At 40.9% G+C, this 18,373-nt stretch overlaps 2 protein-coding genes across 5 annotated transcripts; one reads left to right on the forward strand and one right to left on the reverse strand.

Moving 5' to 3' along the window:
* Window positions 1-3,805: 3,805 nt before the first annotated feature.
* LOC115775375 (uncharacterized) lies at window positions 3,806-9,650 on the forward strand. Of its 3 annotated transcripts, XR_004019306.1 has the most exons (14): window positions 3,806-4,407; window positions 4,593-4,806; window positions 4,981-5,056; window positions 5,386-5,669; window positions 5,783-5,839; window positions 5,934-6,010; window positions 6,163-6,231; window positions 6,677-6,882; window positions 7,207-7,309; window positions 7,426-7,588; window positions 7,799-7,899; window positions 8,783-8,972; window positions 9,073-9,199; window positions 9,636-9,650. XR_004019306.1 is itself a non-coding variant. In XM_030722907.1 (12 exons), exons 1-12 carry the CDS (start codon window positions 4,235-4,237, stop codon window positions 9,149-9,151), a joined length of 1,602 nt encoding a protein of 533 aa, XP_030578767.1. In that variant the 5' UTR covers window positions 3,806-4,234; the 3' UTR covers window positions 9,152-9,199. The 3 variants fall into 3 exon arrangements, 2 of the variants coding, with proteins under 2 accessions (XP_030578767.1, XP_030578768.1); XM_030722907.1 differs by lacking the exons at window positions 8,783-8,972; window positions 9,636-9,650; XM_030722908.1 differs by lacking the exons at window positions 8,783-8,972; window positions 9,636-9,650 and having other exon boundaries at window positions 6,764-6,882.
* A 305-nt stretch (window positions 9,651-9,955) lies between these two features.
* On the reverse strand, window positions 9,956-14,753 carry LOC115775376 (uncharacterized). 2 transcript variants are annotated; one of them, XM_030722910.1, is made up of 7 exons: window positions 14,296-14,753; window positions 12,656-13,320; window positions 12,535-12,580; window positions 11,678-11,769; window positions 11,447-11,557; window positions 10,841-11,043; window positions 9,956-10,364 (listed from the first exon to the last, which is right to left on the reverse strand). In XM_030722910.1, exons 1-7 carry the CDS (start codon window positions 14,431-14,433, stop codon window positions 10,327-10,329), a joined length of 1,293 nt encoding a protein of 430 aa, XP_030578770.1. In that variant the 5' UTR covers window positions 14,434-14,753; the 3' UTR covers window positions 9,956-10,326. The 2 variants fall into 2 exon arrangements, with proteins under 2 accessions (XP_030578770.1, XP_030578769.1); XM_030722909.1 differs by having other exon boundaries at window positions 10,767-11,043; window positions 14,296-14,744.
* Between the last annotated feature and the right edge of the window lie 3,620 nt (window positions 14,754-18,373).

An 18,373-nucleotide genomic window follows, 5' to 3' on the forward strand; every position in this document is an offset into this window, starting at 1 on the left:
GTCTGTAGAACATCTGGAATAAAGGTTCTATTGATGCTTCAAACAGTGGGTTCTTTTTTCCACACACAGACTCTGAATAAGAAGCTGCCACACTGAGCTGTGTTAACACTGCAGTGCAGCTCCAGGCAGCAGCTGCACAGCCTCTCCTCTGGTGTCCACATGGAGGAGGGTGGATGATCACGGAGGAGCCAGAAGGAAAAAGAGGACGAGGTATTACATGATCATATTAGCTAAGACGTGACCCAGAGTGCTGCTGTCTCTCATCCTTGTTTGAAATCATCCTCAACAACATTCAGGCTTTTCCTGCTTACATTTAGGAGCCTTTAGGAGCTAAAACTGTCAAACTCAGTCACAGGACGGGCCAAAAAGCCACCAAATAGGATTCAAAATAATCATTTCATCAGCAATATGAACTTGAAGGGCCAGAATACAGCAACCTTTTCCTCAACACATTAAATAATATATAAAATTATATTTTCCTTTAAAATAACATCAGGGAAAATGAATATATTTCAAGCTGATTCAAAGTTTTTCAGGTAAAAACTGTCTTGTGAACTTCTGCACTTCACAGTCAGAAAAACGCTGCGTAAACTGTGCCGTGTGTGCAGTTTATTAGCAGAAAGTGCAGCTGCAAACACAGCGGTGGAGACCTGAGCTGATTTGTTTTTGGACAATCACACGTGTAATCACAGGGTCCGCACAGAGACGCAATAAGATGCTTCATTATGTCGCAGAGAAAAGCCGACTCGCACAGCCACCTTTCATCCCGGCGCCCAGCTGAGACTTTACTTTCTGACAGGTTTCCACAGGTAGCTCTAAGCACCTGTGTGATAATGCACGTCACCATAAAAGACTGAAACTGCAGCGACTTAAACCTTTGACCCTTATAAACTTCACTGTGTGTTGCGGCGCGTTGTGTCTTCAGGACTTTGCTGCAGCGTTTCCTGCTGTGTGACGCAGTGATGCTCTGTCAGCTCACCTGTGCAGGTCTCCCTCTGCATCTTCTCCCGTATCCGTCCCACCAATCCGCTCTCTTCCCCGCACATCGAGGAGAAGAGGCACAAGTTTTCCCTCCGATGTCAGCGATCAGGTCCTTCGCCTCACCTGTTTGGAAAATCCCTGCTCTCCACTTTCCACTTGCACATTTGTAACTGTAAAAAGTGCTGAGCCAAGTTTTTATCCACTGATCACTGATCAATATGTGTCTTTGGCAACATGGAGAAACGGGTTAGTGCACAGGCCTGTTCAGTAGCTGTTGCAGTGCATTGTGGGATTTGTAGTACAAGTGGTGAGAGCCCTGTTTACCCACAGCCATTAATAATATCCATATGAAATGATGTCACAGGCCTTGAGTTTGACATGTGAGCTAAAGCATAAAGGGTCTGCTTATAGTTATGAACATGTGAGCAGTGAGCCTGTTTGATTTAAGTGGGCGTTTTCCTCTTCTTTCTGCACATTTGATGAACAAGAGTATATTTCATGTTTGACAGAATTGGACCTACTGAAAACCACCTGCTTACAAATATTTGAATGATACTTTTCCTTTGATTGGAGAATGAATCCCCATATTTTTATATTTATAAAATCAGCCAGATATCAGACAAAACTCACCCAAACATTTTTACTATGAACCGCTGACTAACACAACAAAGGACAGAGCAGATGTGTGTGTGTGTTGAATCAGGAAAACTGATAATAACTGAAAGTGATACAGAATCTCTGAGAGGCTCACTGTTGTGTCAAATATTTGTATTTTTTCTATTTTTCTATTTCAGTTCCAGAATGAACAGATTCACAAAGATATCAATTGTGTTAGAATAGAAAAAATCAAATGTTAGCGCTTCAGATTTGGGGGTTTGAATACACAGGAATCAAGGAGAACTCTAATGTGTCACCCTCAATACCCTACCCTTATGATGACCTCATTTACATTACAGATAAGTGTGAACATGACAGTTCAGGATGTGGAGTGATGGCAGAGACCTGTGGTGCCACAGCAGTGACTTATGACAGCAGCATGAGTGTGTGAAACAGCAGCATAAGTGTGTGAAACAGCAGCATGAGTGTGTGAAACAGCAGCATGAGTGTGTGAAACAGCAGCATAAGTGTGTGAAACAGCAGCATGAGTGTGTGAAACAGCAGCATGAGTGTGTGAAACAGCAGCATGAGTGTGTGAAACAGCAGCATAAGTGTGTGAAACAGCAGCCCAGCTACACAGCCCCAGCAGAGTTCCTCAGTCTGGGGGTCCTGCTCTTGATGCTCCTCAGTCTCCTGCCTGAGGGGAGGGGAACAAAAAGTGTGTGCTGGGTGTGTGGGGTCCTTCAGGATGCAGGTGGCCCTTTTCCTGCATCTGGAGGTGTAAATGGAGACCAAAGGAGACCTGTATCAGTGACCAGTTTGTCATTGATCTAACTGGACAAACACTGTAATGATGTTTAATTATGGATGAAGCTCAGCAGAGCTCTAATATAACTAACATGTAGTGGACATTAACTGTGAAGGAGTTTGGTGCTCCATTGAAGCTGATTTGTTGCCCTCTGCTGGTGAGAAGATAAACTGCAGGAGATGCTGCTGCTGCTGATGATGATGCTGATGATGATGATGAAGCTGTTCTTCAGCACTCACTGAGACAGGCTGAGCTGCTCCTGGATCAGTGACCCACGCTGACATCAGTGATTATATTACTAAAGGGCTCAAAGAGCTGAGCAGAACTCTCTGTGCATCACAGAGCTGCTTTACAGCAAACAAAGAGGCTTCACTCGTATGGAGTAAGATAACTGTCAAAAAGGTGTGTGCACAGTTCTAATATTCGTATTCGTAATTGAGAAACTGTGTGGATTAGGATTAGTCTTGTGAATACAACTCTGATTTCTTTGACTACGAACTTCTCCCTTCTGTGTGGACACGAATTCAAGTTTGTGGGTACGAGTAGAAAAGTGTTGAAATGACGTCACGGGGCGGAGTAGTCGATCCGCCATTATAACACAGCATGCGCCAAATTCAAAGATGGCTAAAGACAGTGGACCGCTTGGAGCTACCAACTCAGGTGACATGTCACAGGTAAGCTCAATAACGTGTGTATCCAGTATTTATATAGATATTTTAAGAGAAAATTTTTAGTTTAGTTTAAGTAATATACAGTTTTTGGACTTATAGACTTACTGCAGACTGTAGTTTGTAAGCTAACAACATGACGGTGAGCTAAGTTAGTGCTAGCATTACTAGCATTAGAAGTCGGCTCGTGCTAAATAGCACTGACCTGCAAATGAAAAAATATTTATTTTGAGACAGTGTTGATTAAAATGCAACAATTATGGTTTTATTATTTCCATTATTTAGTGTATAAATAAATCTAACCCTGCTCTCGGCCATGCCTGTGTTTTTTTTGTTTTTTTTTTAATGAAGATGACGATAAATCAATCCTCGTACCGGTGGATAACATTATTTATAATATAAGGGTTATATATAGGTTTTAATGTGTATATTTATGTAGTCTTTTCTGTCATAATCGACATTAGGGATTGCGGGGAGCATTTGTGTCGCGATGACGTGGGCTGGGACACCAGTGCGTGGAAGGCAGAACTTCCATTCCTCCCTTTTAAAAAGTTACAGTTCATTTATTTAACCATCACCATTACTGTGAAGCTGTCCAATTACGGTATAAATAACCCATAAGACCAATTTCTTGGATATTTACTCCTTGAACCTCTTCTCCTCTGTCGTCCTCTGATCGGTCAGCGGAGCACCGTTGCTAGGGACACCGCCGTCCCTAGCAACGGTGTGTTACACCTCTGTTTACGTAAATAACAGACGCGAGAATGCAGCGATTGACAACATTCAACATGTAATCGTTTTATCTTGCAAATTAATGATTGGCTAAGTTGTTAAAAATGCAACGTTTTGCAAAAAAGTATTTTGAATCTCTGCCCAGCCCAACGTTATATTACGTGGAATTGATGGAGTACTACATGATGATTTTTCCGAGCCAATAATCATTAATATTTGTATGCACCCATTTGCTTGAGGTCAGGTGTACACAATTGCTTTCTGCTGTACCAGACTTGCTTGCTGTTAGGCATAGATGACCCCAAGCTTGGACTTTAAGAAGAAGTTAGGCATTCTATAAAATAGTGAATAATAACCATGTCTGTGGCCTTTGCTATTCAATATTGTCTTTTTTCACACTCAGGTCCAATTAAGAGAGATCATAAACACAGCACAAAACCTTGTTTTGATGTTAAGTAACAGCGTACCACTGAATGTAAGGCCAGTCAGACAGGGCAACACAGGAGAAGCTGCTGTTGGTCAGGCAGTGCAGTCAGTGACCACAGTGAGGCCTCAGCAGGCACTGCAACAAAGAGCTCAACTCAGTGGCCCTGGACTCTCAGTGAAACAAGAAATGGCTCGGTAGGATACACAGATCATTGCTCTTAGAATATTTTCTGGAGCTTCAGACCATCACCATGTAAAATATTGTGTAAAACAAATTTTAGAAAACATAATCCTTGAGAATGTAGATGTCTTCTGAGTTAGGTTTTTTTTTGCTGATGGAATATAAAAGATAACAATTCTAGGCTATGCCATCTTTTTAGGTCTTTTCCAGGATTTTTTAAAAAAGAGGCAAGAGGAAAAAGGCGCTTTGCACCATATAGGACAAACGAATTTGGGAAGAGTTTCTTGGTGAATTTCTTTCTTCTTGAAAAACAATATGAAAAAACACCAAAAGGAGAGGAGGAACTGCCACTCATGCTTGCTGGCCTTGGAAAACGTTCTCTAACCATATCTGAAAACATGACACATTCAGAGGTATGCTACACTTCATTTACTGCCTTGTGTCAAGTCATGTCTAAAGTGAAAAACATCCATCTTAAATTTTATCTTCATGCATGATTTAGTTAATGTATGCATGATGACATAGACAGCAGTTCATAAATATAAGTCATTGCACTAAAGCTTTTAACCTTACTTTTGTCTGTTAAGATTTCAGATTTGCTTGTGAATGTATATCCAAGACTGGCAAACATCTGTGGTGGCTGGATGCTGCACAAATCCACAGGTATGTAGGTGTATACATTGGATTAATGTAACTACTCTATAGGAGTAGTTTGTATATTCAGGTTTGTTTAGTGCAGTGATTCTCAAATCCGGGCCTCGTGGCCCGGTGTCCTGCAGATTTTAGATGTGTCCCTGAGCCAACACACCTGAATCAAACATAGAAGTCATTAGCAGGACTCTGGAGAACTTGAGTGCATACTGAGGAGGTAATTCAGACATTTCATTCAGGTGTGTTGGATCAGAGACAAATCTAAAACCTGCAGGACACCGGGCCACGAGGCCTGGATTTGAGAACCACTGGTTTAGTGTCAGTAACCTTTTCAATTTTAGGTGGAAGTGGGTGGCGGAACTTGGTTGTTATCCCTCCAGATCTACATGGATACACTGGCCAGCAGTTAAAAGTGGTGACTAGCAGTGGAAAATACACATTGTACATTTGTCCTTTACAAGAAGAACTTGATACAATTTCACTACCACCCGAAGCAAAGGAGTTTGAGAAAATGCCCAAAGCCCAGTGTACAACTTGCAAGAAAATGGTGCCACTTCAGATTCTTCCAGTGCACATCAAGGAATGCAAGACAGAACTTGTAGATTTGAGTTGTTCTGCTGAAGAGGTATGTCAAAGCTTAGTCTTTTTGGCTTTATTTTACAGCCATTTATCTTGGAAAAAGAAATGTCTTTCTGTATTGTGCTCTGAACACTTGCATATTATTGTTTTCTTCCCCAGGAAAGTTGCAAAGAACATGATGAATTTAGAGATTCCACTTGCAACCAGTCAGACCAGGTAAAATTGTTTGTGCCTTTTTGGTAGATTTAGATCTTAATCTCAGGAATAATTAAAGTTTTTATTTATATGCTCCCTGAATTCTGTTTTTTAGACATCAGAGTGTCCTGTGTGCAACAATGCATTTCACGTTGACATAATTGAAGTCCATGCAGCCACATGTGGATTAAGGTAATATTAATGATTTCACTGACTGTAGCCTTTTAAATGTGTACCTCATTCATTTGACAAATTACATATGAGGAAATTGCCTTGCAAAATGTTATATGTATGCGAGTGTTTATGTCAAGATATTTTGAATAGCCTATTTCTTTTGTGTGCAGACCTTCAGATAATGACTGTCACGAGTCAAGTGGATCAGGAGCAGTCGGTCAAATCAGTACATTTCAAAGGTAATATTGTACATTAAGTGGTTATGATGGCAAATTATGTTATCAGGATAATATACACTTCAAAGAGATACAGCGGTATCGTTTATCTTTTTGCTGTTGAAAAGCTTTGTCATGTATTGGAGTGTGATCACAGACAAATTTATTAATCCAAAAACATGGTATGTTTGTGACACATTTTGCTCTTATGTTGACTTATTTGAGGCCTGTTCTCACCCCTTAGAATCTCACCAGTATAGCAGTTATGGCAATTGTTGTGCCATGCCACACACTTACAAAGACCCAGAATAATAACACCTATGAAATTATACAGACAGTAAAACCATATCTAATTTGTGTTTTTATTCAAATGCTTAATGCTTAACAAGGAATAAATAAGTAAATAACACGTTCAGGAAGTACATGCTGGTGTCTTATCTTATTTTTTATCTTTTGTTTATAATTCCAGTACAGAGGAAATCTTGGATTGGATCACTCATCAAGTTAATGAAACGAACACATTTTCTATCTGTGTTTCTCGATCTGACCTCTTCAGCAGAGGCATGCAACAGTGGCAACGGCAGAAAAAGACATCACCCAAATCTAGACTTAAGGTCACATTCTTCGGTGAGGCAGGCATTGATACTGGTGCCCTTAGCAGAGAATTTCTCACAGGTACAAATGCTTGTCTATATTTAATTTCACGATAAGAGAACAAATGTGGTCATTAAATTCTTACAAGGCCATGTGCAGGATAAACGATAATTCCCTACCTTTGTGTTCTTGGTTATCTGCATACTGGATATAATTCCAAGAATTTTGTTTTGACTGATGCGTAGATAATTCATCTCAATCCTGTTTGTCCATATTTGTCAAATCAGACCCAGTTGACGCATTGTCAACAGGGGGCCTCTGGCGGTGTAGTGTGTTTAAATGGTAATTGTTAAAGAGAGAGACAAACGAGACCTTTCATATTTTCTGTATTTTTCTGTTTTGCAGAAATGCTGGCAGAGGTCGAAAACAGACTCTTTGTTGGAGGGTCAGATAAGAAAGGGAAGAATCCTGTTTATTGTCTCAACAGTTTGGACTCAAACTTCTTCAGGTGCATAGTGAAATCCCTCTTCTGTATTCTCTTTTAGCATAATTCCTACACTACTTAAAGCTCTTTTATATCATTGTAAATATTGCAGTTTATATGCAATGTTTTGTTTTGGTTAGGAGTGTGGGAGAGATCATGGCAGCTAGCCTTGCACAAGGCAGACCTTGCCCCAACTTCTTGCGCGACTGGTGCTTCAGATATCTCTGCTCTGGTGATTCTGACAGTATACAAGTGTCTGCCAGTGATGTAACAGATTTTGAACTATCACAGCTTATTGAGAGGGTAAATAAAATTTTATCAAAGTCTGTAATTGCATTAATCTTATTATGATATGACTTGCACAATTACTCTTTGGGTTTGTTGCCTGTAGAGCAGTGGCTTCCAGGACGGGGGGGGGGGGGGGGGGGCTAAGGAGTAGGATTGGGAACCACTGTTGCAGAAAATGGTGATGCAATGCAACTTCATTTCACTTGACATCCACTTTGTTTTCAGATAAACAGCACAGATGACAAGATCAGTGACCTGGTTGACGATATTGTGACCTGTGGCTACACTGGAATCGTGTCTATGGAAAGAAGAGATGCCATGATAAGGTATTTTGGTAACGTTGTAGGTTTTCATTAGGGCAAGCACGTATTCTACAAGAATTTGTGACTTGAATTACCATGCATTCAGAAAGTATTCACAGCGCTTCACTTTTTCCACATTTTATGTTATGGCCTTTTTCCAAATTGTGTTAATCTCTTTTCTCAAATTCAACACACAAATAAGTCATTATGACAATGTGTAAACATATTGAGTTTTTCACAATAGAAAACCAAGAAATCCCATTAATGTAAGTATTCACAGCCTTTGCCAGCTCAAAATTGAGCTGTTTCCATCATCTTTGAGATGTTTTTACAACTTAGCGGTCAAGGTCTCAAATGTGAATGTTCTGCAGTGGCTAAGCCAGAGTCCAGACTCTGAACATTTATGGAGAGATCTGAAAATGGCTGCACAGACATCTACCATCCAACCTGATGGAGCTGGAGAAGAACTGCAGAGAAGAATAAACCAAACTGCCTAAAGACAGGAGAGCTAAACAGGTGGTATCAGATTCAGAAAGACTTGAGGCTGGAATTGCTGCCAAAGGTGGATCAACAAAGCATGAAGCAAAAGCTGCGAATACTTATGTAAATATGATTTCTTGCTTTGTCTTATTTATAAATTAGCTAAAATGTCTAAAATGTTTTTTCAGCATTGACATAACAGGGTATTTGTAGAATGTGTAGAGAAAATTACTTTAATATAACTTGGAAACATAAAATGTGGAAAAAAGGGAGTGCTGTGAATACTTTCTGGATGTACTTTAGGCTACTTGTTTGATCTAAAACATGGATGTAACATGTAATCCATTGGTTTAATGCAAAACTGGGTTGTTAAACTTCTTTATATGTAGCAGTTTCGTCTTTTTTCCCCCCCCTGTACATGTAACAGGTTTACCATTAATGTTTAGTCTCCTGATTAATGGGACCCCATTAGAACTGTTGTACTTCACTCCACTGTGAGACTCATCCCGATGCTGGACCAGATCAGAAAAGGCCTTCAGCTTTATGACCTACCAAAAATCATGAAGACCCATGAAGACCTCTGCCTACCACTGTTTGTTCCAGGGGAAGATGATGAGGTATATTCTTAGTTTTAGACTGCTTTTAATTGTCAAAGAATATTTTATGCAACAATTACAATGTTGAAATGCACTGAAATGCACTTCCTCCTTCTTAAAGGTGGATGCTACCTTTCTCCTGGAGAGGAGCCGCCCTGTCTTTAGTGAGACTGGTTCTGCCAAGCACCAGAAAGAAGTGAAGATTATGAACTTTCTCCAGGACTACCTCCAAGAAATTGAGGATTCTGGTATGTTTTAGCAATAAAGGGTAATTAGGAGGTTATGCACTGTAAATGGTTAATTTCTTCAACCTATACAACCCATGAAATCTAAGCATTTCTGGAAACTTGACATTGATATTTAAAATTAATTAAATGTCATATTGTGACAAGGATAACAGTTTCATAAAACTAGGCATGAACTGTTTACACATGGATGACTTGCATAGTTTTAATGACAATAACAGCAGGTGTCTGAACAATTGCCTCAACTAATCATCTTAGTCACAGCGAATGCTGCTTTTATTCATGTCTTTGTGTACTCTATACTTTGATTTATCCACTGTTTGTCAAAGTTCAATACCATTTGTGTATATTGTGTTTTTATAAGTGATTTTATCAATTTTGATAACTAAAATGAATTACTTTCAATTCAGACTAACATTGTGTTAATCTCCTTATTAAGAAAAAGCGGACCCCAGCAACAACAGCATCACTCCAGAAGGTTTGACCGTAGGACGCATCATGCAGTGGATGACTGGACAACGGCACAAGCCTGTTCTGCCAAGTGAAAAAAAGGACTTTGTGATAACTATGGAATTCCACCATGACTGTGACACACAACACACTGTTTTCCAACTGTAAGCGCCTGCAGCCGAACAGTCACATTCCCCTCAGCTCACCTGAAAACATACAGTGAGTTCAAAAACATCCTGACTCAAGCCATATGCCTCGGGCAAACTTTTGACAGGGTGTAACCACTCAGTCTAATGTAAGACAACCAAGTTACTGTGACATTTCAAATTGTTTTATTCTTTTGTAATTTTCAGGAGACAACTTGCTGTTTTCAATTTTTTAAGTGTTATAAAAGCAGTATTTCTCTTATAATGGTTCCTGCCAAAGTTGTTTAAAAAAAATAAAAAAAACCAACCAACAAAACTGCCTGCAAATGTTTTACAAGGTCTTACGTCTCAGTCATTTCTTGTGTTGCCGTTAGATTTTCAATACACTGAATCATTGTTATGTAAATGTCTCGGCCAAATGATTCTGATGATGCTAACGGATTTATCATGGCCTGTACAGTTTCCATAATATATGGATCCAGAGGACAGTCAATTTCCTGGACTTGAACGCCATATGGTTCCTCTTGCACAGCATCAAACATTTCCCAGTCTGTTCCAAATAGCTCCGTGTTCTGAAAAGAAAAAAAACAATATTTAATATTTTGTATGAAATGCCTCTTAGCTCAATAGAATAACTGCTAATGTCATGTTTTAGGGTGTTTAGCACAATAATATATGGTAAAGTGAGCGGTGCTAGGTAGATATCACAATTCAGCCAAAATATTATTGGGCAATTATCTTGGAAGCTAATTTAGAAATATTTTTAAAAAAAACATACAAAACCACACACTGACCTACACAGGCACAGTGCAGTGGCAAAGGAAAACAATTAACCAGAGAGGAAAAAGCCTATAATGTTTAAGTCATCTAAACATGAAGTACAGCCTTTATAAATTTTGCTTTGCTGACTTGTTCTATTTGTTAACTGCACTGTGCCTTTGTACACAACGCTTCATGTCTGAGCTTCAACTAACCTGCAAATCTTCATTTGGGTCACAAGGGTTCTTCATGTGACCCAAAACCCAGAGCTGGTTTGGGGAGAGTCCACCTTCTGTCCTTAGGGGATGGTTGTCCCAGCCTTCTGTGAAGCTATGCAGGGCCGCTGCCAGACGTGGAAGGAAAACATAGTGGGCACAAAACAGATGAACAGAATCTGCCAAGTCCAACAGGCCATCTTCCTCAAGACTGTGAAGAACTTCATAGAAAAGGTGTGTCACACAGGTCCAGACATCTCGCCACAGCCGTTCAATTCTACGTGAGAAAGAGGACTTATTTAGCTGAACACTGATCACTTCAATTGTCTGACTAAAACTTTCCAAAAATAACTTCCCATTTTACTACTGATATACTGTAAATTATCCATCCATCCTCTTCCGCTTATCCTGTTCAGGGTCGCGGGCAGGGCACACCCTGTACAGGTCGCCAGCCGGTCGCAGGGCCAACACAGAGAGACAAACAACCTTTCACATTCACACCTATGGACAATTTAGAGTAGCAGATTGACCTAACCCCAGTAAGTGCATGTCTTTGGACTGTGGGAGGAAACCCACGCAGACACGGGGAGAACATGCAAACTGCACACAGACAGAGAGGCCTGGGCCAAAGTGGAATCGAACCCAGCCCTTCTTGAAATTATGTGAAATATTATTGTAACCTTTGATTATGTACACTCCTCCCAGCTATGAAGCTCCCTCTTCCAGTGCCTTTAACAGTGAACATGGTTTCAGCAATTAAGACATTCTCAACGCCTTCATCGCCTCTGACCCTTGAAAATACATGGGAGAAATGTTCAGTCATAATCATCACAACAAAATATTCCATCGAACATCACTGAAATGAGTAGTTAGGGCATAGAAACAATAGTCACGGTTTAATTGTTGTTTACCTGGAAGGCCAGCCATAGTTTTCTACTGCCTTCAAAAATAATGAATGAGCAGTGCTTGAGCGGTTATTTGTTGCTGGTTGCAGAAAAAAAATCTGTATAGAAAGACAACCAGCATTTGAATCTGCAGAATCTCCATTGCTCTCCAAAGGAAAATTCAAAAGACAGAGCAAAAGCAATGAGAACAGGAAAAGATAAAAGTCAGGAACCACAAGCATATGTATAAGATTAAAATAAGCTTTCTGACACATGGATCTGCATTATGTCCCTAAATGTCTTGATTAGCATATGTATTTTTGGGTAAAGGGTTTCTACCATTGTAGAAATCAATTAGAATTAACAAAATGTTTTGCAAAGTTCTGAATATATGTTTTAAAATGTTGATTCCCTGCTCCTCTCCTCCTGTATCTCCTCCCACCAGCTTTTGTCATCCTCCTGCTACTCTAACCTCCCCTTCTTGCCATTATCTTCTTCTCACCTCCTTTTTACCCTCACATTTTCTCTCCATATGATTGGCCAAATTAATACAAAACCTTTTGTGTTTTTAGGAGTTTTGAAGTCATTCTGATTGCAACCCATTTTCCTTTTCTGTGATTTTTAGGAGGATATTCAGAAAACTGCTCTAGAAGACCAGTGAGCAGAGGTGACATTGCTCCTTATCATTGCCATCTGACATCTACGTGAAGCGATGGAGTAAAATATGATAAATTTTATGAAAGGTTTTGAAAATGTATAGATAATGTGTGTGGACACGTGAACTGCATTGGTAACACCAATAGAGCCCTGTAATAAATAAGATAATACAATAAAAAAATAAATAAATAAAAAAAAATAGAGAACTGTAATAAAAGGTGAAAAACCTTTCTCGAGTAGCCATCTATTCCACCAAATATGATGATGTTGTACCTTGGAAATAAAAGACAAAAGGGCAATGAGTAGTCACTCCCAAGAAATAGACAAATATGTAAATAAATGTCTTACCGTATCAGCTTGTGGTTTGTGTCTACGTGTACTAATGACAAAGGCCCCTGCACAAAGTAGGTCCTCCTCACTATGCACCCCAGGTGTGTCATCCTTTCCAAAACTCCTGGAGCATCAACTCTGTGCATGGACTCCTTGATACGATCCCACTGAACTCTATGCCCATCAGCTTGCAGACAACCTTTCACCATTCTGTATCCTGCATTTGGGATCCTGCTTTTTATTGACCGTACAGCGTCATCCAGTTCACTATCAGATAAGTTGCTGTATGTAAATCTTGTGGACAATACAAGTTCACGCATACGCCGGAAGATTGTGCTTTGGCTGACACCCAACAGATTTGCTATGCAAGACACCGGTAAGGGGACGTTGATGAGCTGGGACAGAAGTTCCTCAGAAAAAAGGAACTTTGGTCTGCCTTGTCCTCCAACTCTAACAAAAGCATACAGGCTCTCTTGGGAAACAGCTGCATCGATCTTACTTTGCAGGGATAAAAGACACTCTACAATTTCAGTTGGAATGTTTAAAGTATTAGAGGCAGCTGTCAGAATAAATGCTTCTTGATTTACCACATACTGGAAGTAGTCCAAATTCAAGTGTGGTTGGCTTAACACATCTGTAATCCTTGATTTCAAACGTTCCAATAATTGAGTAGCCACTGGTCCCTGTAAACAACAAAATTAAGTTTTAATGCATTAGACACCACTGCTAACTTAGTCGGTAAACATCATGTAGTACTCCATCAATGCCACGTAATATAACGTTGGGCTGGGCAGAGATTCAAAATACTTTTTTGCAAAACGTTGCATTTTTAACAACTTAGCCAATCATTAATTTGCAAGATAAAACGATTACATGTTGAATGTTGTCAATCGCTGCATTCTCGCGTCTGTTATTTACGTAAACAGAGGTGTAACACACCGTTGCTAGGGACACCGGCGTCCCTAGCAACGGTGCTCCGCTGACCGATCAGAGGACGACAGAGGAGAAGAGGTTCAAGGAGTAAATATCCAAGAAATTGGTCTTATGGGTTATTTATACCGTAATCGGACAGCTTCACAGTAATGGTGATGGTTAAATAAATGAACTGTAACTTTTTAAAAGGGAGGAATGGAAGTTCTGCCTTCCACACACTGGTGTCCCAGCCCACGTCATCGCGACACAAATGCTCCCCGCAATCCCTAATGTCGATTATGACAGAAAAGACTACATAAATATACACATTAAAACCTACATATAACCCAGATATTATAAATAATGTTATCCACCGGTACGAGGATTGATTTCTCATCAGCTTCATTAAAAAACAAACAAAAAACGTGCACGACCGAGAGGAGGATTAGCATGATCAGATTTATTTATACACTAAATAATGCAAATGATAAAACCATAAAAGTTGCTTTTTAATCAACACTGTCTCAAAATAAATATTTTATCATTTGCAGGTCAGTGCTATTTAGCACGAGCCAACTTCTAATGCTAGTAATGCTAGCACTAACTTAGCTCACCGGCATGTTGTTAGCTTACAAACTATAGTCTGCAGTAAGTCCGTAAGTCCAAAAACTGTATATTACTTTAATTAGAACATTTTCTCCTAATATATCTATATAAATACTGGATACACACGTTATTTAGCTTACCTGTGACACGTCACCTGAGCTGGTAGCTCCAAGCGGTCCACTGTCCTCAGCCATCTTTGAATTTGGCGCATGCTGTGTTATAATGGCGGATCGACTACTCCGCCATGGCGGATCGATTACTCCGCCCTGTGACGTCATTTCAACACTTTTCTACTCGTACCCACAAACTTGAATTCGTGTCCACACAGAAGGGAGAAGTTCATAGTCAAAGAAATCAGAGTTGTATTCACAAGACTAATCCTAATCCACACAGTTTCTCAATTACGAATACGAATATTAGAACTGTGCACACACCTTTTTGACAGTTATCTTACTCCATACACTCGGAGCATCATTTAATGTCTCCTAACTTCAGCAGCTTTCTCTTCTCACTCATCTTCAAGTGTTGCTGCAGTACCCGCTCATGTTCCTGTCCTCTGTTTAGATGGAGCATGCTCAGATGAGGCCTGAGCCCTCGGCCCCCAGCAGGCAGCGCACTTCTCCAGGAGAGGGCGCTGTAACTGAAGCTTCCAGTAATGAACCCATCTTTCAAACAATTGGCTCAAAGTGCTTCACAAAGCTTCATTTGCCCGTCACTAGTGATGAGAGTTTGAAACCGAAGCTTCAATACGTGCTTCGAACCCTGGGCTTACATCTCCAGAGAACCTCTGCTTCAAAGCTTCAGAGCGAAAGAAATCACGTGACATATGACGATCGAAGAAGCAACTGCTTCATTCTCGGAATGAATCATGTGACTGGTTCAGGTGATTCGCTGGTTACGAGTGAAGGAGCGAGAGCGAGACAGTCAGCAGGTTCATACTCGTACAGTTTTAGCTTGTTATGACCAACAGTTACTGCTGAGTTATGAATTAAAGACGACCTTTGCTGGCTCGTCCTTTCAACGTGATGACGGACGCTGTCGTATCAAGATTACACAAGCACAGCCAGTTAATGCCATGTTTTCTCAGCACTCTGCTCAATAACACAACACACACATTCATCCATCTTTATGTGTAAATAGAACCTGATATCATGATATTTGCTCATAACGTGTGTGCCTCAAACAATGCAAAGATGCTTCAGATCATTGAGGTGTGTGAGCGCGTGCATGCAGGTGTGTCATTGAAAGCACTGCACTTTTCCAGGAGAGGGCGCTATAATTGAAGCTTCGAGTAATGAACCTATTTTTAAGTTTAGAGGAGGAAACGTGCAGAGAACAAACACTAAGGTGACCAAATCAGCTCCAGGGAGGCCGACAATCTGTTAGAGACTGGATGCAGAAGCTGCTCCTTTATAGTGTGCTTGATGAGGCTGCTGAGATCCAGGTGAGCGGACTGAAGAGCGGGAACCTCCTCCAACAGGGGAGCAGAGACAGCTCGCCCTACGAGGCAGGAAGAAAGCAACCAGTGCAGCTGTGGCAGCAAACAGAGCTGATTCCAGTTTGTGAGCAGAGTCTAACTTTCACTGATGAGCTCAACATGTTGAAACATGCTCTGAAGAAAGCTGCAGTGAAATAAAGCTTCCATCACAGGATTCATGTGAGCAGCAGATGAACTTTGGACCTGCTGCTCTCTAATGTGGACCATCAGCTGCTGCGGAGCAGGTTAGGTCTGCAGCCACGCTGTGTGATAGCTGACATCATCGTCTGGTTTCCAAGTGGTATCTATGTTTGAGATCTGATCAGAAACAAACTGATCACTGTGACATGTACAGGTGCCAGTTTATTAGGTCCCCTAGATCAGAGGGCCCCAACCCCCGGGCCGTGGACCGGTACCGGGCCGTGGGACATTTGGTACCGGGCCGCACATAAAGAATAAATAACTTAAATTATTTCCGTTTTACTTATCTGCGCCTAAACTATATTTTATTTTGAAAAATGGGCGGATTCGCTCCGTTACTTCCCTCCATGACTTCCTCTTGACGTGTCAAGACGTTTCTGCTCACATGATACGTCACCGCTAAAATTAAACCCAGAAGCTTCAGGCCTGTCTAACGAAATCGGTTGGTTGACCTACATAACGCTTCTTTAAATTTTTGAGTGCTCAACAAGAGTAGAAAAGCGCTATGTAAGAACTAGTCCATTTACCATTTTTATTTATCAACAGCGGGGATAGCAGTGAGGTAGACCCAGCCATCAAACTGACTCTCCAGCGCTTGACACCGCGGCTCTGCAGCCACGCTCCATGTGAAATCGGCCGAACCCAGTCAAACCAGAAGCCAGCAAAAATGAGTATCAGAGAAACAAGCTCAGGGGGCTTACACTGATTCAGTGTTATGGTGAGTTGTATTTTTCATGCGCTTTATACAGTAAAAATCACCTAAGTCGAAGTCGCACAAATCGGGTTTTCGCTCTAGTTGGATGGCATCTGCAGGGCCTGATTTTTCCTAACATTAATTCCAATAAAATCATCACATTAATCCGTCGGATATTCACCTACCTCGGATGAAAAATCTGGTCCCATTGTAATAAATTTCCAGTTAAATGTGATCGCATAAACTGGATGAGTTTAGCGCTAAAACCCTCCTCAGCTCCTGTCCGCCCACTTCCACGCATCGGCTCGTTCGTGCACAACTACACACACACTAACAACGCCTGGAAATTGTTTTAGTGTTTATATCAGTTCATTTCACCGGGGATAATCGTGGCAAGTGTAAGCTACAAACTTGCACTTACGAGTAAAATTTCAGATTATAAAATTTGCAGAAACAAATTCATAGATGAAGCAGAAGCCATTGCAGCGAAATTCGATAATAGACCCCAAACTGGGCCATTTGAATCCGACTGAGGTGATTTCTACTGTATTTGTTTTTGCGGTGTATCTTATTTTGAAGGCATGTTTTACCATGGCTCTAACAGCTGACCAGGGAGCGCTGTGGGCAGAGAGCCTGTTATTCATGTTGAGGCGGGATGTTATGAGAACGCTGCTGATAGAGTTGCATACGAATACAAAGTGGATTCCCGTTTTTTATTATTATACGTAGAAAATATCACACTTGGTTATGGTCGTATCATTTATTTTGACGTATTTATTCGCCACACTTTAAAAGCCGGTCCGTGGAAATATTTTCTAACACTAAACCGGTCCGCGGCTCAAAAAAGGTTGGGGACCACTGCTCTAGATCACAGCACTGCAGTGTAATGAAACAGGCCTGAATCCTCCTTCATGAGCTTTATAGAGTTCAGTCTGTTTGAGAGCTGCTCTTTGCTTTAATAGTCATTTCTGAGCTGCTGACCTGTACCTGTCACACTGAGAGCTGTTCCTAATATTTTGACCATCCCATTTCCATGAATGTAGGCTGGAAATGGGATATTTAGAATATTAGAATATTGGGAACAGCTGAGTTTGTTCTTTGGATTCAGTCGAGCTTTGTGACCTCTGACCTCTGCTGCAGTGGAGACGAACATGTTGATGAAGCTGCTGAGGATCGTTCTGATCACAATGACACGAGCGACGTGACGCAGCCAGATGTGAGGAGAAGGATTTGAAATCCATCCTGGATTTGATGGGGACAAACCCATACAGGGGAAATCTGATCTCTCTTTCTAGATCCTGTCAGTGCTTCACTGCAGCATTTAGAATCAACTGGAGGCATTTCAGGAGCTTTTGGAGCAGCCCAGTGACATCACTGTGACATCACTGTGACATCACAGCACAGGAGGGACTCAGAGGGACTAAAAGTGGGCTTCTGTGTGCCTGTGTAGATATTTCCTTAAACATGATCAGTGATTGATGATCAATGATTGGATTAAAAACGTGTGAAATCATTGCTGATAAACTTCATGTAATATTCCATTAAAGCCAGTTTTCTATTCAAATCAGGTTGTTTTCTAGCTGAGCCCAAACCTCTGAGCAGTAGTGAGTATGTCTGCATGGATCTGACTGGATCTGATCAGGATATTGTCCCCAGTTTCAAACAGAGAGTCACTTTTTGAACGTTCAGCACAAACTGAGTTGAACTGATCCGAGGCTGATGGCAGACTCTCCCTAACACGTCCACTTTATTGTGCACTCATTCATTTTTCTCTCACAGCTCTTTAACACGTCCTCTTTCTGTGTACTTATTAATCTGTCAGGCTGATCGGTGGCCCACGGCTGCT

Source organism: Archocentrus centrarchus, unplaced genomic scaffold, assembly GCF_007364275.1.
Source record: "Archocentrus centrarchus isolate MPI-CPG fArcCen1 unplaced genomic scaffold, fArcCen1 scaffold_111_ctg1, whole genome shotgun sequence".
In the NCBI taxonomy this organism is placed as follows: domain Eukaryota; kingdom Metazoa; phylum Chordata; class Actinopteri; order Cichliformes; family Cichlidae; genus Archocentrus; species Archocentrus centrarchus.